We start from the raw sequence: 26962 nt of genomic DNA, 5'->3' as shown, positions 1-26962 counted from the left end.
ACACACACACACACACACACACACACACACACACACACACACACACACACACACACACAAATTCTGGGTAGGGATGGGCTTGAGGGGCGTATCCCCTGTATTTTCAACAAACTATTGAACACTTGTAATAAGTGAACATTCACAGCAAATATAAGTATTTCAGTATTTTATATTAATGCTTTTATGGAATCATCTGGTGAAAAGAGGGATTTGGTGAAAAATTGTGGAGGGTTTGACAATGAATTATCAAGAGTTCACACCTGGAAATCCCCAAAGAATCATGCCACTGTTTTCCAGAGTGATGCATCCAGCTCTGACCAACCTTGGTTTAATCATGTTTGTTCTAATAGTGTCTGCAACAAGGAGAGGGCCTATAAAAGGTACCGGAGCCAACCCACCCCTGAACCACATCTTTTATACGTTTCTGCCCGGAATCATGCTGAGTCTGTTCTTCACTCTGTTAAAAGTAGTTTCATCCGTACTAAATGCTCTCAACTCTCCAACTCGAATTCTTCCCGCTCCTTCTGGAACCTTGCCAAAAACCTTTCTAACAACTTTACCTCATCATCCTTCCCTCCTCTTTTCTACTCTGTTGGCTCTGTAGCTATTTCTTCTACTGAAAAAGCAGATATCTTCGCTCAGACTTTCTTCTCCAATTCCACCTTAGACGATTCTGGTGCTGTTCCTCCATCATTTCCCCCCTCTGACTTCCTCATGGCTGACATTAAAATGTCTTGAGCTGATATATTTTCTGCCATCACAGGCCTCAATACTAATAATGTATATGGGCCTGATGGAGTCCCTCGTGTTGTTCTCAAAAACTGTGCTTCTGTGCTTACACCCTGCCTAGGCAAACTCTTTAGCCTTTGTCTTTCAATTTGTACCTTTCCTTCTTGCTGGAAGTTTGCTCTCACTCAGCCAGTCCCAAAGAAGGGTGACCATTCCCAACCCTCTAACTATCGTTCAAATGCTTTAATATCCTGTATCTCAAAAGTTTTCGAGTCAATTCTTAATAGATAAATTTTAAAGCATCTTTCCTGCCATAACTTTCTTTCTGATCGTCAGTATGGGTTCCGTCAGAGACGCTCCAGAGGCGATCTTCTCACCTACATTTCAGACTCCTGGTCATCCTCCTTTCGGGACTTTGGCGAAAGCTTTGCCATTGCACTTGACATCTCAAAGGCTTTCGATCGAGTCTGGCATAAATTTTTAATTTCCAAACTGCCCTCTTACGGTTTCTATCCTTCTATCTGTGCCTTCATCTCTAGCTTCCTTTCTGGTCATTATATAGCCTCTGTTGCAGACGGCCATCGTTCTTCTCCAAGATCTACTAACAATAGTGTTCCTCAGGGCTCTCTCCTATCACCGACCCTCTTCCTTTTATTCATCAATGACCTTCTAAGCTGTACATCGAGCCCTTTCCACTCATATGCTGATGACTCCACCCTTCACCTTTCCATTCGGTTCCCGCAACGTCAATCTCAGCAGTTACTTCAACAAACAAGGAATGAGGCTATGGCACACCTAATGTCTGACATGACTCATATCTCTGACTGGAGTAAAAATAATCTGGTTGTTTTTAATGCATCAAAGACTCAGTTTTTACACCTATCAACCTGACAGAATCTTCCACAGGTATACCCACTAATTTTTAATAATATTTAGCTTAATCCTGCATCATCCTTGAACATGCTTGGGGTTTCATTTACACGGGACTTATCTTGGAAAGATCATATTACATCTCTTGTATAATATGCTTCTAAGAGATTAGGTGTGCTAAGCCGACTCCGTTCCTTCTTTACCCCTACACAATTGATGACTCTATACAGGGATTTTATCTGCCCCTGTGTGGAGTACAACTCTCATGTGTGGGGAGGCTCCCCACATACAGCTCTTCTCAATAGGGTGGAGTCAAAGGCTTTTCGTTTCTGTAACACTCCTCCTCTTACTGACTCCCTTCAACCCCTGTCTCTTTGCCTCTTTTCTATCGCTATTCAATGGTCACTGCTCCTCTGAACTGTGTGCATGCATTCCTCCACCTCTACGACGGGCGCATAGCACCTGTCTAGGAGCAAAATCTCATCCCTTTTCTGTCCAACTCTCTAATGCAAGAGTTAACCGTTACTCCCAGACTTTCATTTATGCAACAGGTCAACTCTGGAGCTGTCTCCCTCTGTCTGTATTTCCTGCTTCCTATGATCTCCAGTCTTTGAAACGCAGTGTGTCCAGGCATCTCGAAATGGTTGGATCTTGAATTTGTCTCTCTTGTATTTTGTTTTTCTCTTGGAAGGAACAATAATTGCCGGTTCCCTTTTACTTACATAAAAAAAAAAAAAGAATCGTAGCACACTTGGTAACGACTTACTATATACTGAAAAGTAGCTGCACGAGACTTTTTGTTTGTTTGTTTTTAAAATATTCCGACTCAGTGATGATGGAAGATTGCCTTGTTAGACATTCCTATTATAATGTGCTCCCATCCGTTATGATATGATTCTCTGGTGCATGTAATACGCCAGGAAAACTTCCTTATCAATCCCTAACTGCTAGTCTTCGGCAATTTTCTTTAGATTGGGAAAGAAGTTTCGTATTACAAGATGTTTTCTCTTAGCTGATCAGTAACAATGAAGAATTCTTATTAATGAACGAGGCAATAAAAATTTTTCTTTTAAAAGAAATGGTGGTGAGCCAGGAAAATATACTTTCAATGAAATTTTACCCACTTTAACTGCAACAATGAAAATGTAAACACCTATGTATATCCAATGTCAGGTGCCAGTTGGATTGACAGAGAGGTTTTCTCGGTGTATTACACGAACCAAAGTCAGCGAATCTCATCATGATGGATGGTAGCCCAATATACCAGAAAAGTCTAACAAGGCAACCTTCCCTCATCACTGAGTTGGAGTATCGAAAAAAAAGAAAAAAAATCGTGCAGTTATTTTTCGTTATATACCGTAGTAAATCGTTATCACATATGCTACGTTCCGACTAGTAGATTAGAAGTTATGACCACCACGTACTGAATGACGGTCAGAAGTGTCAGTGCTGCTGGTTTTTAATACAATAATGACTCTCCAGAGAACAGGTCATGGGCTCAATACGCAATGACCACCACATACTAAGACAGTTGTTGCCCTAACAGACATCCAGCATCATACTTTTGGCATAAACGTTCCATAAAATAACAGTGTCCCCTTCATCATGATTACTGATAATACTTATCTGACTACCACCAGGCAATCCTATATAAGTTACGAATGACCTCAAGATGGCAGGAGTTTGTTTAGTAGCATTATCGAACACCCCAATAATAAGGCTACCAAGTAAAATCGTACTAATAACAAAATAATCAGACGTCATCGTAGTTGAGGGTGTGAAGTCTTAATACATGTGCAAGGAACAAGTGGGTCCAACCTTCACCAACCAGAGGCTGGGATTTAAGATGCAAAAAGCAACGAAAACTGAGCAGCAGTGAAGAGCATCATATTACTGCAGAGAAACATATGCGTGATTATTGTGTGTGTGTAGGTTGGTGGGAGGCCTATGTCTGGGTGTCTGAGGATGGATGAGTGGATGTGGATGGAGGTTGGTCAGAGCTGGATGCATCACTCTGGAAAACGGTGGCACGATTCTTTGGGAATTTACAGGTGTGAACTCTTGGTAACTCATTGTCAAATCCTCCACAACTTATCATCAAATCCCTCTTTTCATCGAAATGATTCCATGAAAGCATTCATATAAGATACTAAATACTTATATTTTGCTGTCAAGTTCATTCATTTGGGGGAGGCGGTGTCTGAATCGGTAGAGAGGCGGCCTGCAGTCCTAATGGACCCAGGTTCGAATCCTTGCTGGGGCAAGGAACAGTTTAAGGATTTTAATTTCATAAAAAGCAGACTTTCCTGATCTACCAGATGACCCGCCGACATGTCGTAAAAATACCCCCGCTAATACCAATACACCAGTCCTGTATGAGACAGTCCTAGCATGTATTCAATATGGACGGTGGGTGTTAGCGCCGAAATGGTGACATGTGGAGGTGTAGGAGAACTACTGGGCCTTAGGATAGGCTACTGTCCCCGAGATATAGGCCCTGAAGCCTTTGCCCAGAGTCGGGCACATTAAATATATATATATATATATATATATATATATATATATATATATATATATATATATATATATATATATATATATATATATATATATATATATGTAAAATAAACTAGCAGGGGTACCCGCGTTGCCGGGCAAAAAAGGCGAACACTTTAATCTTATTTGTTCTAGTTCAATCTTTCTTTCTACCCCAGAAAGACCATGAACCTCTTATGTTTGTGAAGAGGGATTATATGACGTCCAGGAACTTTCTATTTCAGCTTTGGCAGACTAATGCACAGTATCTGTGAGCACTTATTTACCATAACCGGTGATCTTAAGTGACCTCAGACCAGTTACCTCAAATGGCCTCGGAGGTCAACCTCACATAGCCTATGTTCGAACTGGAGGCCAAATGAGTCTCCATGCCAAAAAATGGGCTGCTGGGGTACCCGGCGTTGCCCGGGCCAAAAAGACGAAAACACTACCGGTGACCTCATATGACCCAGATCTGAATTTTGACTCCTTAACACCATCCTTGGATCACCCTGATTCAAATAATATATGGGTCTGGGGGTCTCTGACCCTTGGATTGGTCATTTTTCAAGGACAAACAAAGAAACAAACAAAGGAACAACGCGGCTCACTTTATATATATATATATATATATATATATATATATATATATATATATATATATATATACTGCAGCAAGTACCGGCAGCTTTGTGAGATACTTCAAGGTGTAATTCTCTGGTTTATTTTAAGTAAAGCAAAGGTTCACCACCACTGGTCAAGTCTCCGTCGTTTCGATGATACAGTTTTCGATGGTACTATGGGCGACTGATCTCTCTCATACTATTGTAACTGTATTTTCGTAATGGATGAGAATTATTTTTGTTGATATAGTATTTTTCAGTCAAAATTAACCAATGAACAATCTAAAGTTCCTCACATATCTTGTGCGATACCCTGCATAAAAGGTCGGGAAGGACAAGAGGAAGTGAGCTTGTTCTCATTAGGGAGAAATAGCCACTTTCACAAATTCAAAGCTAAGTTGTTGCGGTTGTTTATCGTAGTCCGCCTGGTGAAGCAGATCCGTCGACCACAGGTAGGCAACTGCTTCTGTAGGGTTATCCTACAGGTACACTACAATTCATAGGCCACACTTTGTAAGGATCCGGTGCCCCTTTGTGGCAGACAGCGCCTCACCACGGTTGGACCAGTGTCCATCCCCTGACGAGTTCCAGGGAAATATGTGGATGTTTGATTCTCGTGTGGACAGCCTAATTGCTCCACCCAGGGTACGCAGCACCACCACGTGTAGACTCGTCATGAGTGCCAAATACTATCTGTGATTATATGAAATATTTGATGAGTCATATTCAAAGTGGCTTTGGGGATTTCGTGAATTCTCTTCTTGAATAATCCTCTTGTAGCTGTGTTCCTGATGAAATATGTCAATATTAAAACGATGTAAGTGGCAGAGTAACTAACTAAAGAAGAGGTGCTTTGGAACTTCCTTTACCATTTCTGAATCTGGTTCTTAGTTACGAGGTTGGGATTCATCACATAGGTTACTAATTAAATCATCCTTCAGTCTGACTACAGTTGGTCATCAACTGGGCTGAAAGGGGATAAAAACCATTTTCAGCTTAAAACAATCGGGAAATAGTAGTATTAATGGTTATTCATATATTGTGCATCACTTGTCACTAATTGCAGGATGTTCATGCACTGCGGGGACGGATGATGATGATGATGATGGTGATGATGATTATGGTGATGGTGATAATGATGCCAAAATGAACTTACCCTCCTAGTAACCAATCCCATATTGCCAGTCCAGGTACCGTTTGGAAGTCGACTGCCGAAGTGACTGAGGTCGTCTGGTGCTACAATCTGCAGACTGAACATTATTATTATTATTAGTATTATTATTATTAAAACTGCTACAACTATGACTACTACTCCTGTAGAGATTTTTGACAATGGGGAAGGGTATGCTTTCTTCCATCTCCCACACTATTCAACATCATCATCATCATCATCATTGTCATTATCATATTATTATTATTATTATTATTATTATTATTATTACTGTTATTGTTGTTTTGTTGTTATTGATTTGTTGTTGTTGCTACTTCCAGTACTACTCTTACATAGTTAAAAAAATATATATTTCTTAACCTTAGGCTTATTTTTTATGCAAGTGCAATATATGTACTACTATTGGCCAGTAGCACTACATGAAGTGGCCTATAGTACCAACTGAACAAAGTGGTACTTCCAAGGTGGATGGAAATCAGGAGAGAGGGTGAGTTGGAGCTCCCATTTCATCAGCCATCGGGACTAGCATATGACAATCTCTCTTTGCTGAACTTTTTCAGTGTTTCAGTAACACAGAGAGTAGGCTAGCATACTCTCCTATACAGTGCCCTTATTTGTTGACATCACACTACATGCAAAATACATACTACACTTCCATTCCAAAATTAGCAAAAATAGCATCTCAGAGCACAGCCTCAGAGTTCCCAAAGGAGGGGGAGACCATAAAAACCTTCACCATCCACCTCTTTCCTGGTGGCGGCCAAGATAGATGCATGGAACCACTGTCGGACTCACTTCTTTTTCATATCTACAATATTTGTGTCCTTTCCTCAAATTTCACTCTGTAGATCACCACCTTTCCTCCTCTAAACCTTACCTTCTCATCCTTACTGAAACTCAGCTACCAGAGGCGACTCTGTATCCTCCCCTTCCCTGCACTCACTTCAGAGCCAAAGATGGCTGTTGTGTATACGGTAAATAACAACATATCTTGTGCTTCAATTTTCTGCATTCTCTACTCTCTGGCTTCGGCCTTCCTGTCATTCCCTGACTAATATATCTGTGCTGTATTCTTACCCCCTAATTGTAATGACTATGAAAAATTCTTTGACATTCTTACTTATAGGATGGAAAACATCCTATCAATTTCTCCTTCCTCTGAAATCTCCATTCTAGGTGATTTCAATGATCACCACCACCTTTGGCTCTTGTTTGTAACCTTTTTGTAGATATTATATAGTATGTAAATATAGTATGTAAGTAGTTGTAAGTAGGATCCAAGTAGGGCGTCAACGCCGGCTCAGTGTTATGTCTACGAGCTATGAGTCACGACTTCCATAGTCGCACCTACTCTCTCTCTCTAGCCGGTGGGAACTGGCGATCAGTAGCTGTCCAAACGGGTCTGGGGATGGATATGCAGTTGTCCGGTATCGCTGTATATTGATTCAAGACTGTTTAATATATTGTCAGAAAACTACTACAAGACTTTGCCTTTACCTGCAAGTGACGTAATGGGGGCCATCGAGAGCTTTAACATTTGGTGGAAAGCGAGTGGGATAATAGTGAATTACGTCTTCTGTGGGCCGGTTTAGCTGTGTCTGTCTTCCCACGCTACTGTCTGCTGTTCTTCCCACGACGACACACAGCCTATCTCCGCCCTAGCCTCCAGCCCTGTTTGCAGTCTTGGTGTGGAATCGTTCTGGCAGTTTTGATGTAATTTTGGGAATTTCCTCCACATCAACGCCCCACCTATCACCACGCCAACACAACCAGTGAACCAAGCAAGGCTCCTGCTCCTATCAACCCACAAACTGCCTGTGTCTGCCTGCCTGTGTTCCTGTCCAGCCTGCTGTAACAGTTAGTTTCAGCCCCCACAAACTCCACCCCAGACCCCACCCCAGGAAGCAGCCCCCAACCGCCGCCCGACGCCGTTACGTCATCATTTTCCCCACCCACCACACACACTGACGTCACCCATGGAGTGTGGCCAGTCACACCGAGCTACATCACAGTCTCCTGCTCCTATCAGCTTCTCGTTCTGTCCAGTGGAGAGCCGCACCCAGTGATGTCACGAACACTTCCACCCAATGACGAGGAGACGAGAGCCTCACTTTTCTTCTGCCGTGGTACAGACCGCATCTCACCACAAAATATTTCCTACCTGCATTTTCATGCAATTCCTCATTCCATCACATTGATTAATCCCTTTCTACAGAGAAGCCAAGCTGTCTCTAAAGACTGTGATATTTTCACCATTTAATCTCATCCATTCATTGCATTTTTGTCCCTCATTTTTCATTCAGTCAGAATTTTTCGTTCACTCACTCCTACTTCATCCCATTTTCTCCCACTCATACTCAGCTGTAAATAACGCATTCATTTTCACTCATATTCATTGTATATAAATCATTTCTTCACAGATTTCAAATATTTTTATTTATTTATTCTCATTTATTCATCCATTTGTTCATTTAGTTTTATTTGCTTACTTCCTACTCTGTTATGTCCTTTTATAAAAGGGTAGATCTCTCACCTATTGAACCTGACGGTAACACAGATAACGCTGTATGTAGTGATAATGTAAATCTTCGCAGTGGCAGATCTTATACCAAACCAATCGTAAGTTCCCTACCTGTTTCTACTACACCTGTTACTCCTACCCTAAATCCAGATATATTAACTCCAGATACTCTATCATCTTCTCCAACTGATTCTCCTGAAACCACTCAGTCTTCTCCACAGTCTTTATCCCTCCCTACTACTACACATACACACACCACTACCGCCACGACACTTCCTTCCCACACACCGTCTCAGTTCACTACCGTGCCTACTTCCTCACCTTCGCGGTCTCACCCTCTTCTTACGATGGCGACTCAGAACCCTCCACCTCCACAATCCATATATTTAGATGATGTGAATAGACCCAAATTTACAGGAGAGGATAGTACTGTTTCGATTTACGATTTCCTCAGAGAGGTCGAAAACGACCTTCATAATCGCCAGATTGTAAATGAACCCTTGAAAGTTTCATATCTTCTCAGCCGACTCCAACATGGCAGATCATTAATAGGAGCCGCTATTCGTGCGGGGCACTTCAAAGATTGTCAAACATTTGACACGTTTAGCCAACGGCTTATTCAATACTGTTGCCAACATTCCAATTCTGCATCCCTTATAGGATTAACTAATCTCCTCAAGCAAAAGCAGGAAGACATGAAGGTACCTCCCCAACATGCAAAAGTAATTGAGGCAGCTGCTACTATGAGGGCGACGAGTTCAGAGTTGCGCCAATTATTCCGTGGTACTCAATGGGTTACAGAACACAACGAGGAGATCATGATTACATTTAATAATTTTGCAGACTTGTTCGGTTACTTTAGATTTCTCAATTGGCTTTCGGACTCCCAAAAACAAATAGCACTACAAGTTGGCTTTAAACCAGGAGACATAATAATGGATGTAGGTAAAACAATCGTCGAAAGGTCGGGAATAGACTTCACTCACCAGGTCGATTCTTACAATTCACCCTCTCCCTCTGCAGGTGGTACTGCGAGAGTACTACACACCAGCATCACTTCATCTGATTCCTCTCGTTCACGGCCAACTACAAGAACCAAACCTAGTAATCGGTCTCACTCACAATATCGTTCACCTTCTAGCGGTCGTGACAATTCAACTCTGCAACGAAGCAGACAATTCTCAATTCCGTGCTGGCACTGCGGTAATGTAGGTCATAGAGAGTCTAGCTGTGCATACAAAGAAAGACGTTTTCGCTCACGGGAACGCCCGCGCGCACCTTCGCGGTCCCGACGTCTAACTTGCAAGTACCCTAAGAATAGCACAACTCACTCCACGGACGAGTGCCGTTACCTTAAGAGCCGTCAGTAGGGGGAAGACGAGCGCTCGGATCGGAGAAATCGAACCTAACAGTAGAAGATCCGCAGGTGTCTGAAAATAAGGTAACAGAAAATCAACTCCCCATTCGTCAGGTAGGACCTATAACATCGTCAGGCTTAGTCATTCTAGAATAGAACGAAGGGGTACAAAGCTCTTTCTTTATGGACAGCGGATCTATGGTAAATCTAATCTCAGATACCTCTCTAAACAACATTAGGAAAATAACTAAAAGAGTTGGGCACCTCAAACCACCTGACATTCGCCTACGCGGTGTGGATGGCTCAGAATTTCAGGTCAAAGGAAAGATCACACTAGAAGTACAACTTGATAAAGCCTTAAGACCTTTTGACGTAGAGTTTCATGTCACTAATGATCTTAGGTATCCAGCGGACACTCTCATTGGCTTTTTGACAATGGCCCAAGAAGCCATTGCTCTCCTCCCTGCTTCTCGTTGTGTACATGTCAATGGTTTCCCAGTATCTAGTATGGAATATCCACGTCCGGTACTTTCCCAAACCGACTCAGTTATTAAGTCTCACATGATTCCAACAGTAGTCAAGAGTAACCATATACACACGCTGTTACCTGAACAGCCAGGTACACTACAATCTAGTACTACATCCTCTGAGCATTCAATTATAGATCGTATCAACCCCTCTGACAGTGGCACACTCGCCGACTCAGACAGGTCTCATTTAACTACCTCAGATGGTGTGATTGATGTTTTACAACACGCAGAGATAAGACGTGCAGTAACAAATCAGTGCACAATTTTGTTACCACACAAGTTTACCAAAGTCTCTGTTCGTGTTGTGGGTGCAAAAGCAGGAGTGGATGTACTAACCTTACCTGAGACGTGTTGTATGAATGGCTTAGCTTATGAGTCGGCGTTGTGTATGGTGTTGGAGGATGGTTTATGCTACTTGTATATTGCAAACACAACAAACGCTGCTTACACCTTACGAACGGGAACTCAGATTGGCAATTTCTTGGTATACCCAGCGGCTGTACGTGTGTGCCAGGAATTCCCATACCCTGTTGCCGATGTGTGCTCAGTTGCTTAGTCCACCAGTATTCCATCTAATCTTGAATCTCATGTGAAACAAAGTGATTTCCCGGAACACCAACATCAATTAATTAATCTCTTGTGAGACTATCGCGAAGTAGTAGCCCTACCCGGTGAGAATATGAGCAAGACAAATTTGGTAAAGTATAATATTACATTACAGCCAGGTGCTCAGCCAGTATATATACCTGCCTACGGTTTACCACATAGCCAACGTCAACAAGCCGATCATCTTATTCAGGACATGTTGGATAATGAGGTCATTGAACACTCTGATAGCCCGTGGAACAGCCCACTATTTCTGGTTCCAAAGAAAGGTGGTGAGTTACGACCAGTCATAGATTACAGACGCGTGAATGCATTGACTGTCCCGGACAGATTTCCAATTCCTGTACTCACTAATTTTGCTGGAATCCTTAGGTGAAAACAATTGTGTTTTTTCCTCCCTAGATCTTTTAAGTGGTTACTGGCAAGTCGAGATGGAAGAATCATCTCGTCCTATCACTGCCTTCAGTACTCCATCCGGTCATTACCAATTCCGTAGACTTCCATTCGGTTTGAGAAATGCACCTTCAGCATTCATGCGACTAATTCATACAGTTTTCGCTGGCATGATAGGTCACTCAGTTTTTGCTTATCTAGTTGATGTCATAATTGCTAGTCACTCGGTGGAGGAACACTTAGAAAAGTTAGCCGAAGTGTTCACTAGACTCAAACAAGCTGGACTTAAGATCAAACTATCAAAGTGTGACTTTTTACATAAGAAACTCCAATTCCTAGGACATGTTGACGCTCACGGAATTCACACATCAGATGACAAGGTTAGAGCCGTGACGAATTTCCCAACTCCAACCATCACCGACGCTGTACACAGTTTCCTCGGTCTCAGTGGGTATTATAGAAGGTTCATAAGAGGGTACACCCAGATAGCTGGCTCGTTAACAAAATTACTAAAGAAGGATGCACCTTTTGTGTGGGCTGATGAACAGGCAACTGCATTCACAACACTGGAAACTGCTCTAGCACAATCACCAGTTCTGGCATTCCCTGATTATTCTAAACCATTTCTTCTCTGTACTGATGCTTCCGGAGTAGGCCTAGGTGCTGTTCTTATGCAATATGACTCCGAAGGAAAGAAACGTGTCATTGCCTATCTAGCCATGTGCTAAACTCAGCAGAAAAGAATTACAGTGTAACTCACTGGGAAGCCCTTGCCGTGGTCTGGTCCCTAAAACATTTCCGCGACATCATCTACGGATATCCTGTTCACATCCAAACCGACCATCGTCCCTTATGTGACTTGTTTCGGGGATGTAACCTTACCAGTCGACTTGCACGTTGGGCAGTCACTGTGACTGACTATAATCCGACATTTGAATACGTTCCTGGAAAATCTAGTGTCGTAGCCGATGCCATCTCGCGGCATGTTGCCACAGTCTCAACTGGTTGCAACGTAAACTTAGCGTTCAATTATGACACACTACATAGGTTCCAGCGTGAGGACCCCGTATGGTCACGGGTCATATGTTTCCTAGAAGTTAAACAACTAGACTTAATTCCTGCTGCCCTTCATTACATCCACGACACCCCTCATGCATCACACCCTGGCAAAGACAGAAGCTTACTGCAAGCACGTCTGTCATATTATTGGCCCACTATGCAAAAGGATATAGAAGCGCACTGCGATGCATGTTTATCATGTGCCCATCACAAGGGGACAACCAGTCAACCTGCTCCTATATTGCAGTACCCAGTACCATCTAAACCTTGGCAAACTGTCTCTCGATCTTCTGAAGCTGCCTCGTACAGAATCTGGCTTCGTTTATCTGTTAGTGACAGTCGATCATTTCTCTAGATTTGTTATCTTAGTTCCATTGCGTGAAAAGTCTGCTAACACAGTAGCACATGCCTTTATTAATTTAGTTATTTGCCCTTTCACAACACCAGAAATAATTTTAACTGATAATGGGTCAGAGTTCAATAATTCATTTCTGGAAGAAATTTGTCTTCGATACGGAATTAAGAAATGCAATATAGTAGCCCATCATCCAGCCTCGAATGGCCTAGTAGAGCGCCAGAATAGAAAGATATTGGAGAGTCTGCATCACAAAGTGGGAGATCAGACTTCCACCTGGGATGAATGGATTCCGCAGGTAGCTGCTTCAATTAATTCATCCATCAATAAGTCAATTGGAGAAAGACCATTCATCATATATGGCTTTGACAAAAGACTACTTTATTCACTGTTGCAATCGAAACCTGATCCGATCTACGACTACGATAACTATGTGCGAGTAAACCTATCCAACTTCCAGAAATTTCATAAATATGTTAAGGATAATCTGGCCCTTACAAATGAGGAGATGGTACATAACCAACATGCCGCTGCCACAGATGTTGCCATCCAAGTAGGTGACTTAGTTTTTGCCCTAGATCATGACAGAGAATCAAAACTAAACAGTAAATTCTTGGGTCCCTTCCGTGTCATATATCGTAAAGGTAATAAATTCGAATTGAGATCTGCACAAGGCAGAGACAACATGGGTGCATACGGATCATCTTAAACGTGCATCAAAACGCATAGTCTTGGAGGAACCACTAAGAGAGACCACATTCCCACAACAAACTCCTACTCAGCCTTCTTCCTCTTCTCTAAACCTTCCTTCTGACATTACTATTCAGCCTTGCCCTACTGTTAATGACTATTGTGCCAAATTGCGTTCTCCCACTAAGTCTCTTGGATAACGTTATCATCTCATACTGTCGTTAACGTCTGTATCAACATCACCTCTAAGATCACATCATTTTATAGGAAAGATGCTGTGGGTCTATGTGCTGACAGTGCGACTCTGGTTGGGTCTGGATCGGGTGAGGACGATGGTGCCGTGCGGCCCGGGGCCTTGGTTGGCGCAGGAGGCGAGGTAATGGTCGTCAGAGACATAGTCTCTTTGTGATATGACCTAGAGCCGCTGGCCGCCGTGGCCATCGCCCTGCCTGACCTTGCACGTCAGCTAGACGACCTGCAGGGACTCTTGTTTAGAAATTAGAAATCGACATCCCAGTGACACATTTTTGTACCCACTCTACCTACCCATCTGCTGGAAATTAGATTATATTCGTTATCAGTTCAACCATCTTCAAGATTCCTTCCCTCACCAAACGCCTGTGGGTCGCTCAGGAGTGAAACGTGGACTTTTTGACCTTGGAGGGGAAATCCTCAGTGGATTATTTGGTGTTGCGACTAACCGTGAACTTTCTGGTTATAAAAAGGACTTAATCCAATTATCCAATGACCTCGAGTCCCAAAACAGTGTGTTACGTATTGAACATATTATGATGCAAGAGATGAGTCACCATCTACATGATGTTACTAATACTTTAAATAATTTTACGATTGTTCTTAAGCGTGAAGTATCATAGACTAATATTATTTCAGAGCTGATGTATGATAAATTACGTGTTGATAATTTGCAGGTTTCTCTGGATTCTCTTGTCTGCCAAGTTACTAGTGTAATTCGTGTTTTAGTCAATGCTGTTGATAGTCGTGTGACCCTAGATTTAGTATCTCTCTCTGACCTTCGTTCTACCTTGCAATGGGCTCACTCAGCATTCGGCTTGTCTCCTATGATTCTATTTTCCTGTTTAGAACACTACTACCCAATACTAGAAGCGACATTTCTTACTAAAGATATAATTGTTCATATTCCTCTTCGTTCCTCCATCATACTCGATCTCTTTCACATCATTCCTTTTCCCTTCTGGTACAATAACTCCCTAGTACAAGCCTCTGTCTCTTCAGAGTACTTTCTTCTCTCCCATGATCATTTCTATATTTCCTTCCTCTCCTCAAGTGACCTCGGTAGATGTGCCCTTCTCACATCCAACTCTCGTGTTTGTGCTGCGTACCTCCCAATAATTTTTCCTGGCAGCGTTGCTCCTTGCGAATCTGCCTTAGTCCGTAACTTCTCAGTACAACCTATCTGTACCTTTGTTCCGACTCCCAAAAGCCAGGTATACCATGCTCGTCTAAATCACATCCACCACTTCTTCTTTAGTGTCTCAACTCCAGTCAGTCTTATTTGTCCATGGACCCCTGTCCGTTCACTATCCGCAATTGGTTTATATAAGGCCCCTGATTACTGTACAATAAAGTCTGAGTCTGTAATAGCCCATGCCACACATTATCACTTCGCACTCCGCTCCCACAAGTATGACATCTTCAAACCTATTAATACTACCTTTCATCTACCAACAGACAATCTTTCTATTACATCAGAGAACCTACGTATGTTGAACTATTTAAACAATTCTAATTTCATTATGAACCAGTTCTCTTCAGCTTTTAACTGCTCTTGGTCACATCCAGTCTTTGTATTTCCCCCGGTTGTCTTTTGTTTTCTAGGTTTTATTGCAATTGTTTGTATCCTGTGTTGTTGTCTCAAGCGAATGGACAATAGGCTGCATGAGATCCGTGTAGCAACAAGGTTAGTCCGACAGCCAAAAGACCTGGAAAATGGTAGCTCTGAGTAAAACTCAATTTCTGATTATATATATATATATATATATATATATATATATATATATATATATATATATATATATATATATATATATATATTTGTATATTGACCAAACCTATATGTTTATGCTATTTATTCAAAATGGCCATGTACTGTAAATATATTAATCCTTTCTTACATCCAGCTTCGTGAATTATGTAGCAACATCTCATTTATTATTGTACTCCCATGTAGTCCCGGTTCACTGTATACTCAGACCACTTGTATTCTTGCCATATTATGACTTGATGCCCCACCACTGTGTCAGGAGACACACTTTTTGATGAGGGGGAAAATTGTTTGTAACCTTTTTGTAGATATTATATAGTATGTAAATATAGTATGTAAGTAGTTGTAAGTAGGATCCAAGTAGGGCGTCAACGCCGGCTCAGTGTTATGTCTACGAGCTATGAGTCACGACTTCCGTAGTCGCACCGCCTCTCTCTCTAGCCGGTGGGAACCGGCGATCAGTAGCTGTCCAAGCGGGTCTGGGGATGGACATGCAGTGGTCCGGTATCGCTGTATATTGATTCAAGACAGTGTTTAATATACTGTCAGAAAACTACTACAAGACTTTGCCTTTACCTGCAAGTGACGTAAAGGGGGCCATCGAGAGCTTAAACACTCTCCTCTCCTTTCACTGATCTGCCTGGTGAACAAGCCTACATCTATTCTGTCCTTGATGACATGAAGCAGCTTGTACAGCAGCCTACCCATATCACTGACTGCCTTGAAGAGAATTCCAACATACTTGACCTTTTCCTTACGACGGATCCTTTTGCTTATGCTGTTAATCTTTTCCCTCCATTGGGCTCCCCCATTTATAACTTTACCACCTTAACTTGCCCTATCGCTTCAGGAAGGCCTATGGACCCTACTAAGAAGCGGTGGCTGTGGCACTTTAGAACTACTGATTGGGAAGCCCTCTGGCAGTACTTCTTTGATTTTCCCTGGAATGATTGTTGCTTCCATGACTGAGAACCATCTGAGTGTGCCTTGTGCGTTACGGAGGTTATTCTTTCGAGCATGGAAGCATACATTCCTTTGTCTTTTCCTGTGACTAATACAAGAAAAACATGGTTTGATTATGCTTTGTCTAATGCTGCCCACAAGAAGGAGAAGGCTTACAAAAGGAACCAAAACCATCAAACCTCTGAATCTCATCCCTTTTATGTCTCTGCCCGGAACTGTGCTGTCTGTCCTTAACTTTGCTAAAAATTATTTCATTCATACTAAATACTCTAAACTCTCTGACTCAAACTCTTCCCGCTCCTTCTGGCACCTTGCCAGAAACCGATCTAACAACTTTATTTCATCATCCATCCCTCCTCTGTTCCGTACAGATGGTTCTGTAACTGTTTATTCTACCGATAAAGCAGAATTATTCGCTCAGACTTTCTCCACCAATTCCACCTTAGTCGGTTACAATACTATTCCTCCATCCTTTCCCCAACCTCGGACTTCCTCATGGCTAACATTAAAATTCCTTCAATTGATGTGTTTTCTGCCATCACTCGCCTCAGTACTAACAACGCATATGGGTCTGTTGGCGTCCCTCCTGTTGTCCTCAAGAACTGTGCTTCTGTGTTTACACCCAAGTGTGGGTAACTTCTTTAGTCTTTGTCTGTCAACTTGTACCTCTCCTTCTTGCTGGAAGTTTGCTCTCGTTCAGCCTGTCCCAAAGAAGGGTGACCATGCCCAGTGGTAAAACTTTCTCCCAGTGGCTTTACCATCCTGTATCTTTAAAGTTCTTGAATCAATGTACTCTTATAAAAAAAGAAAAAGAAAAAAGTTTAAGCACATTTCCTATCATAGCCATCTTTCCGATCGTCAGCATGGGTTCCACTAGGGAGGCACCACTGGCGATCGTCACACCTACCTTTCAGACTCCTGGCCATCTTCCTTTTGGGTCTTTGGCGAAAGCTTTGCCATTGCACTTGACATCTCAAAGGCTTTTGATCTAGTCTGACATAAATCTTTAATTTCCAAGCTGCCCTCTTCCGGTTTCTATCCTTCCATCAGTGCCTTCATCACTACCTTCGTTTCTGGTCATTCTATACCTGCTGTTGTTAAGGGCCACTGTTCTTCTCCTAGAGCTATCAGTAATGGTGTTCCTCAGGGTTCTGTCCAATCACTAACTCGCTTCCTTCTATTCATCAACGACCTTCTAAGCTGTATGAGTACATCTAACTCTATCCATTCATACACTGATGACTCCACTCTTCACCATTCCATCTGCTTCTTGCAGCGTCCATCTTAGCAGTTACTTCAACAAACAAGGGATGAGGCTACGGTACACCTAATGTCTACCAGGGATGAGGCTATGGCACACCTAATGTCTGACTTGGCTGATTATCTCTGATTGGCATAAAAGTAATCTTGTTTTTAATACATCAAAAACGCACTTCCTACATCTTTCGACCTGTGCAAATCTGCCACAGGAATATCCTCAAATTCTCAGCAATATTCAACTCAATCCTGCATCATCTCTGAACATACCTCGGGTTTCATTCTTTTGGTATTTGTCTTGGAACGCTAATGACCTCTCTTGCAAAATCTGCTTCCACGAGATTACGAGTGCTAAGTCGACTCCGTACCTTCTCTACCACTGCATAGTTGTTGTTGACTTTATACAGTGGTTTTATTTGCCCCCCCTGTGGCGGGGGGGACACAACCTGGCCGCATTATGGGGTGGTACTACTACTCTGCGGCCAGGTTGTGTTAGGAAGAATACTGCCACCGTATTCCCTGCGTGTCGTAAAAGGCGACTAAAAGGGGCGGGGTGAGGGGACTAGGGACCCCCTCCTCTGTTTTTTAGTTCCTAAAAAGAGACAGGCCAGAGAAAGGGATGGGGGATGGAGTTATCCCCGTACCCTGAAGATTGGGTCTATGAATGTGCGTGGATGTAGTACGATTGAGGCTAAAAGGGAGGAGATTGGGAGAATGTTTGTGAGAAGAAAGTTGGATGCGTTAGCTTTGAGTGAAACGAAGATGAAAGGGAAGGGGGAATCTATGTTTGGAAGTGTGAATGGAAGATTGTCAGGTGTTGATAGAGGAAGGGCAAGAGAAGGTGTGGCCTTGTTAGTGAGTCCGGAAGTACAGCAGTGTGTGATTGAATGGAAGGAGGTGTCATCGAGACTGATGTGGGTGAAAGCGAAATTTGAACGTGAGTTGTGGGTGTTTGTGAGTGCATATGGGCCTGGTAGTGAAAGGGATGAACAAGAGAGGGAGTCTTTCTGGAATGATGTTGATGGGTGTCTGCAGAGTTTTGGAGCGAATGTGAATGTGGTAATGATGGGAGATCTGAATGCTAGAGTGGGAAATGTAGCAGTTGAAGGCGTAGTTGGTATGCATGGTGTGCCTGGACGAAATGAAAATGGGGAACGAATGATAGCGATGTGTGTTGAGCGAGAGATGGTGATTGGGAATACGCTGTGTTGAGAAGAAAGATATTTATAAGTATACATGGGTGAGACAGGAGGGTGGAAGGGTTGTTGATAGAGCTTTGATGGACTATGTGGTTGTGTCTAGGAATGTAATAGGAAGATTGTTGGATGTGAGAGTTCTAAGAGGGGAGGGTGGAGGTATGTCTGACCACTACCTGGTGGAGGGAAAGTTAAGAGTAGGTAAGAGATGGGTGAGAGCTAGGAGGGTTAGGTGTGGCAGGGAGGTTTTGAAAGTGAGTCAGTTGGATAAAAAAGAGAAAAAGATAGAGTATCAGGAGAAATTGAAAGATGAGTGGAACGCAGTGAAAGATCGGGAAAATGGCAGCGTGGAGGAGGAATGGCAGTTGTTTAAGAGTGCTGTGGTGGGGCATGCAGAAGAGGTGTGTGGTGTGAGACGTGTGGGTGGTGGTGTAAGAAAAGGAAGTGAATGGTGGTGTGAGGAAGTAAGTATGGCTGTGGCCGAGAAGAGACGTGCATATGAAGTGTGGCTGCAGAGGAAGGATGAGATGTCATATGAAAGGTATAAGGAAAAAAGGAATAGAGCGAGAAGGGCTGTGCGTGATGCTAAAGTGGCAGCAGATGAGAGGTGGGGTAGGCGGCTGACAGAGAATTTTCAACAGAATAAGAAAATGTTTTGGAAGGAAGTGAAAAGGGTGCGAAAGGGAGAGTCTGGGAAGAAAGAACGAGTAAAAGCAGAGGATGGAAGGATGTTAATTGAGTTGGATGCAGTAAGGAAGAGATGGGCAGAGTATTTTGAAAGATTATTAAATGTAGAGGAGGAAAGGGTGGCTGAGATTGTGGCGGATGGAAGGGTGCAAGGAATAAATGTGTTGGGAGAGTTGAATGATTCTTTGATCACGAAGGAGGAAGTGGAGAAGGCAGTAAAGGAGATGAAAACAGGGAAAGCTGCAGGTATGGATGGGTGTGCTGTGGAATGCCTGAAGGGTGGTGGAGTGACTATTGTTGACTGGTTAGTAAGATTTGTTGAATGTGTGCTTTGAGAAAGGTATGGTGCCAATTGACTGGGCAAGTGCTTGTGTGGTCCCGTTGTATAAAGGCAAGGGTGATAAGTATGAATGTACTAGCTTTAGGGGTATAAGTCTGTTGAGTGTTGTAGGTAAGGTGTATGGTAGAGTGTTAATTATGAGAGTTAGAGAGGGTACAGAGGGAGTGATTAGTGATGAGCAGTGTGGCTTTAGGAGAGGGAGGGGATGCGTTGATCAGGTGTTTGCTGTGAGACAAGTGTGTGAAAAGTATTTAGCGAAAGGCAAGGATGTGTTTTGGGCATTTATGGATTTAGAGAAAGCGTATGATAGAATTGATAGGGAGGCTTTGTGGACTGTTTTAAGATTGTATGGACTTGATGGTAGGTTACTAAAAGGGGTGAAAAGTTTTTATGTAAATAGTAGAGCATGTGTAAGAGTGGGAAATGCTGTGAGTGATTGGTTTCCCGTGAGAGTGGGGCTGCGACAGGGATGTGTGATGTCACCTTGGTTGTTTAATATTTACATGGATGGTGTTGTAAGGGAGGTGAATGCAAGAGTTTTAGGTGGTCTGAGTCTGGTAAATGTTGATGGTGGAGATTGGAATCTGAAGCAGCTGCTGTTTGCAGATGATACTGCACTGGTGACTGATTCAGAGGGAGAGATTGAGACAGTTGGTAGAGGAGTTTGGAAGGGTGTGTGAAAGGAGGAATTTGAAAGTAAATGAGAATAAGAGTAAAGTGATGAAGTGTACGAGGTTGATAGATGGTAGGGGGATGAATATAGTTTTGAATGGTGAGTTGCTTGAGGAGGTAGATTGTTTTAAATATCTAGGGTCACATGTTGCTGTGGATGGAAGAATAGATGCAGAAGTGAAGTTTAGAATAAATGAAGTAGGAAAGGTGCTGGGAGGAATGAAAAAAGTGTTTAAATGTCGTTCGCTTAGAATGGATGTAAAGAGAAGGCTGTATGAGGGTGTTGTGGTACCGACTGCATTATATGGGGCTGAAACATGGAATATGGGTGTAGCAGAGAGGAAAAGTTTGAATGTAATGGAGATGAGGTGTCTGAGGAGTATGTGTGGAGTGACGCGTATGGATCGGGTGCGAAATGATGAAGTGCGAAGGAGAACTGGAGTTGTTCAGTAGATGGCTGGTAGAGTTGAGCAGAGGGTGTTGCGATGGTTTGGGCATATGGAGAGAATGGATAATGAGCGATTGGTGAAAAAGATAACTAGATCTGATGTGAGAGGTGTAAGGCTGAGAGGAAGACCACGAATAGGATGGATGGATAGTGTGAAGAGAGCGCTGGATGCGAGAGGGATGTCTGTCGAGCAAGGAAGAGTGGCTGTGCGTGACAGAAATAAATGGAGAGAAATTGTGAATAAATAAGTGATGACGCAGCCCTGAGGGGATATTCTCCCGCATTTGGTCTGATCAGCTAGTCAGGTCAGGTGCGGGTAAGGGGATGGGTATGTTATGATGTGGCAGGGGTAAACCAGCTCTGCTGTCGGGCCCTGCTGCGGATGTCACTGATTGCATTGCGCAGTTGACCCTTGTGCGGTGTGGTGCGGTGAGGATCTGTCCGTTCTCCCCTTTGGGGCTAAGATGTGAATGAAAATGTTTAAATGGATGAGTAAATGGAGAGTGTGTCGTCCTGTCTCGGCTACCTCCCTTTCCTTGGGGGAAGCAGCCTAGGTATATAGATAGATAGATAGTGTTGAGTACAACTCTCAAGTGTGGGAAGGCTCCCCGCATACAGGTCTACTCAGCAAGGTGGAAGCAAAGGCTTTTCGTCTCATTAACTCTCCTTCTCTTACCGGCTTCCTTGAAGCTCTGTCTTTCTGCTGCATTGTTGCAACTTTATTTCATTTCTGTTGATACTTCTGTGGTCACTGCTCCTCTGAACTCTCTGCTTGCTATCAGCAAACTATTATCCTTTTTTTGTCGAACTCTCCAATGCAAGAGAGCCGTTACTCCTAATCCTTCACGTATACAACATACAACAGGTCAAATCAGGAACTGTCTCCCTATGTAGTTCCTACTGCCTATGACCTCCAGACTTTTAAACAGATTGGGCCCAGGTAGGCTATGTGGAGAAGAATGGATCTTAGGTTTGTCTTTCTATTATTTTGTGTTTTCTTGGAAAGAACAACCTTGCTGGATCTTGCCTTGGGTTCCCTCCGTCTTGCTTTAAAAAGATATAATGAAGAAATTAATGAAATAAAAGACAGTAACTGACTTATGAACTGAATATCAATTTCAGTACTATTACTATTGCTTTGTGTGTGTGTGTGTGTGTGTGTGTGTGTGTGTGTGTGTGTGTGTGTGTATACAGTACCAGCTCCCCAGCTGAGCAATAATGATGGCTATAAGGTCGGCGACTGGTCCGTGGACTGTAAGACCTTCTCCACTACGTCGGATATGAAGCAATCCCGGCCACTGAAATGATCACACAAAGAAAATGATATTTAAATAAACAGGTAAACGACTGAAAAGATAAGAAAAATGATTAGTGGTTACTTTATTGATAAACATATTATTCGAATAGAAACAAAGGTAAATAAATTTCTGATAATGAGAAGGAAGAGGACAACGAGCATAAACGTGAACAGCATCTTTATTTCAAACGCTTCGACATTAAAATGTCATCATCAGTGACCTAAAAGAAAAAAATTCAAGTGAAAACACTAAAATAGATCACAATATTATGTAAGTGAACACACACACACACACACACACACACACACACACACACACACACACACACACACACACACAGTCTAAGGCTCTAAAAACAAGTGAGGGGGAAGGGTAAGAGTACTTATTATTATTATTTTAATGGCTTTATGGCCATCACCCACTGTGAGGGACATTAGGCCAAATAATCATATAGGAGCAAAATCAGGATAAAAAACCTCGTGCATTGCACAACACGGCCAGTCTAGGGGGCCAAGCGTGAAGGCAGCATGATATAGAAAGCTCGAAAATCAGCTAGATGCACCTCCTCCTTCCTGACAGACAAGGTGGAATCCCCTCACCCAGGTCGGCCTCCCGGAGAAGATCGTACGAGGTGGAGTACAACTGGGTATGGGCAGCAAGTGTAGGTGGTGGTAGGAGAACACGTCTAACTTATCTCTGAGGTCCACGATAGGAGGCTGAGATGGACTGCCCTCCTCTGCCTGAGGAGGGGAGGACTTATCGACCTCCTCCAATGCCGAGGAGCTGGCCGATGCATCCTCGGCCATGGAGACAGAGTCAGAAGAGTCCCACCTTTCCTCGGTCACTGACGGCAGTTGGTGCACTTCAGCAGCAGTCTGTATCTTGGCCAGGTCCATAACAGGGTCGGTGATTGATGTGGTGGTCTTCTGGTTGAGGGAAGCCTCCAGCCTGTTCTTCTTCCATGGTGTTGTGTGAGGGGCAGCAGGTCGTGGCTGCCGGGCCCAACGCTCCTGGAGGTGAGGGACAGAATGTACAGTGGAGGCAAAGCACTCGGGGATGACAAGGGGAGGCAGCCTGTTCTCCTAAAAAATTTGGGAGAGGAGAATGTCCAAAGCCCCCTTATCACCACCACATAAAGCCCTCACTGTCACAATGCACATTTCCACGATGGTGTTTATCTCCCAAGGACTCCCAGGACCCCTGGCCTGCCATCCCCAGGCCCCGAGGCATCGCCGTGCATGGGCAGAACCCTGCACGGCCATGCCCCCTGGCCCAGTGACATCCCGACCTTCAGGACCCTTAGGAGTCCCAAAGAGACTAAACTCCACTGTCTTGCCTTCCTTAAGGGTGCATTGGAGGTGCCTTGGGTTTGGTTTAACAACAGCCTGGTTGTGCACGAAAACATCAACGTCAGTATCCTGGCACTTGAAGAAGCTGTACCCTGACCTGACGATAAACCAACCACGGTCCCCCTGATCTTCGTCTGGGTTGCCGGAGACTGTGGTTGGCTGTTTGTCCCCCCTCAACGGGTTGCAGGCAGTAGCAGGAGATGTTGCGTCCATCACTGCTGGCCGTCCTCCCTCTGCCAGTCTCTCTCCTGGTAAGAGTACTTTTTTGTTTTTTCTTTTTTTGCCTATCGACCACTGAAGCCGGAGCCCCTGGTCATTAAGGCAAAAATATATATATGTATATACATTGACACATATATACATATATATACGAACATATATATATATATATATACATACATACATACATACACACATCCATGCATATCTACGTACACACTTTCATGCACACGTACATATATATATATATAATAATTTTTATTTTATTATTTTTTTTATTTTTATTTTTATCATTTTTTATTTTTTTTATATCTTTTTAACCTTATATTACTTATAATAAAAAATACCTAATCTAAATACCCTAAAACTAATCACCTAACAGACAAATCGCTAACCTATACTATATCCTAAGAGACAAATAACTAGACCTACTGTACACTAATGGTAACAAAGCCTCGACCAAGAGAACACCATCGACTGCAGATATGTAATGCTTTTCCACATTACATACCTGCACGCATCACCTGGTGACTGTCAGTCGAGGCACATCCTAATATAGGGGGCATCAATATATGAAAGGGAACCAGACAAGTCAGGAACATTTCCATATAAGTCAGCTGTCGTCTCTAATTAGAATAACTTAAGCAAGATGGTATAATGTATTTACATAATTTATGCAAAAAGTGAAGAACCTCGCCCAGCAGACCACCATCGACTGCAAGTGCTCAATACCTTCCTATATTGAACACTTGCACTCATCAGCTGGTGACTGTCAGGTGAGGAACTTGGCTTAATGTAGGGGACATCTATATTAGAAATAGATCAGTGGGAGGAGCTATTTCAAATATGTCAACTGTCAACCCTAATTAATATTACAGTATACAGTATACATATTTCTCATTCATTCATTCATTGCCAGACGCCATGTATCCCAAACGGGGTGGCCAAGGGCTTAGAGTTAATTGTTTTACAGGGAGGGGCACTAATCCTCCACAAACCCCACTTGACACGTAGGGATGCCAACAGCACCTGGTGTTCCCAGGCGGTCACCCATCCAAGTACTAACCAGACCCAACGTTGCTTAACTTTGCTAATCGGACAGGAAGCGGTGTACTAAACGTGGTATGGCCGTATACATATTTACCTTTGATAAAAACCATAACCACACAGTAAAAAAGTCACATCACTCTGATCAGTCCAATCTCTCTCAAGAAAGCCATCAACTTATCAATCATAACAATGTCCCCATCACCCAGGATGGTGGAAAGGGTGAAGGGGACGTCTACTGTGCCGCAGTAATTTATGTGAAGCACGTTCACTAATAAATCGCCGACAGCACAGGATGATATGACTGATAGATAACACTGCATTACAGATGGCACAGTGTGGTGGGAAGCGTCTTTCCATATATGGTTTCATGTGAGTTAAAATGGTGACATTGAGCTGTAACCGTGCCAATACTTTTTCTTCAAGGCGACTGGGGCGGTTGGCAGTGTCCCAGTTGCCCAGGTGCGGCTTACAAGTTGGAATATGTAGTCTGGTCCACTGACCTTGCCACAGAAGATTTATTGATTTCTTTCCGAGAGAGAGACTCGACCATAGATCACGAGGAACGTCCCAAGTCTCCCCGAGCTCTACAGCCGACTTTGCAAGTCAGTCAGCCTGCTCATTGACGTAGATACGACAATGACCAGGCACCCAGATGAGCGTGAATGACTTGTTGCATGAATGCAACTTATTAATGATGCGGCCCTGGATCTCGTGAGAGTCTGTAGTACAAGATGCAATTGCCTGAAGGGCTGATTTTGAATCTGAAAATATGACAAATGAGTCATGCCTAGAATTTAGAGCATAGTCTATGGCTTTGTCAATAGCAAAAAGTTCGGAGGTAAACACAGATGTATGAGTCGGCAACCGATACCTGAGGGCACATTCAGTCGACCACACACTTGCACCCACACATTCACTCAACTTGGAGCCATCGGTGTACAATTGATGGGACCCCAAGTGACGAACAATGATGTTACGAAACAAGTGGTGGACCTCCGCCTCCGGTGCCTTGGCCTTTGGTGCTGGGAGCCATGATACATCCACTGTAAAGCCAGGTGGCTCCCAAGGCGCTATATTTCTAAACACCAACTTGTCACAGTCATTGAGGTCCACACCAAGCTCCTGTGTCAGTAAGTGGAGGTGAACGGCAAGTGGCCGACGCACCCCCCGCAGAAGGTGGTGGCATTGACGCAGGGGGGTACAGGCCACATTGGTGATATTACTTTTCCTTAATGTTCGTAAGCCGTACGATAATGCTAGGTGGTCACGGCGAATACGGAGGGGAGGCACATTCGCCTCCACTTCCATACAAGCTACACGGGTACACCGGACAGCTCCAAGACACATTCACAAACATTTATTCTGCAACACATCCAATCCTTTCAGCGTGGCATCGGATGCCGAGCCATACACCTGTGCGCCATAGTCTAGCTTCGATCGAATATGGGACTTATACACCATTAATAAAGATTTTCTGTCGGCACCCCATGTAGTACCCGTTAGGTACTTGAGGACATTTACTGGTTTATCACAACGAGCAAGCAAAGTATTAACATGAATTTTAAAGTTCAAACGACGATCAAAATGAATTCCCAAAAACTTTATAGAATTTTGAAAAGGTACCGCCTGATTATCCAAAGTTAAGCACAAATTAAGTACGTTACGAGTCGTAAAAACTACAGCGGCACACTTATGAACGGAAAACTTAAATCCCCACTGCAAGGCCCATTGGTGGACGGAGTCAAGGGCTGCTTGAATCCTCCCAGCCGAAAATTGTGCATTACGGGAAGAGTGCCATATTGACAATCGTCAGAGTAGAGCGAGTATTTAAGATTCCTCGGGCTGGGAGCTGATGACAGAATATCATTGACCATAATACTAAATAAAATAGGACTAAGCACACTTCCCTGTGGCACCCCGTTTTCCTGGATAAATATATCCGATGTTATGCTACGGGGCACTTTGACAGAGAAAGTCCTGTCACTTAAAAGAAATTTGAAATAAAAATAGGCAAATTTCCT

The 26962-nt window shown here is 43.2% G+C and overlaps 1 protein-coding gene and 1 pseudogene across 1 annotated transcript in view; both read right to left on the bottom strand.

The window, feature by feature from the left end:
* Nucleotides 1-26962, bottom strand: part of LOC145397954 (glutamate receptor 1-like) — a 189047-nt gene that overhangs the window by 109350 nt on the left and 52735 nt on the right. The window contains exons 2-3 of the mRNA XM_080270931.1: nt 22223-22323; nt 5914-6007 (exon numbers count right to left, since the gene is read on the bottom strand). Coding sequence (XP_080127057.1) covers nt 5914-6007; nt 22223-22323 — 195 coding nt within the window. The remainder of the gene's footprint in view (nt 1-5913; nt 6008-22222; nt 22324-26962) is intronic.
* On the bottom strand, nt 24909-25027 carry LOC145398264 (5S ribosomal RNA; annotated as a pseudogene).

This window comes from Coenobita brevimanus, chromosome 44 (genome assembly GCF_032717465.1).
Source record: "Coenobita brevimanus isolate Jiangsu-jjx chromosome 44, ASM3271746v2, whole genome shotgun sequence".
In the NCBI taxonomy this organism is placed as follows: domain Eukaryota; kingdom Metazoa; phylum Arthropoda; class Malacostraca; order Decapoda; family Coenobitidae; genus Coenobita; species Coenobita brevimanus.
Note: the sequence above shows the minus strand (reverse complement) of the source record. Positions and strands in the feature narration are given on the sequence as shown.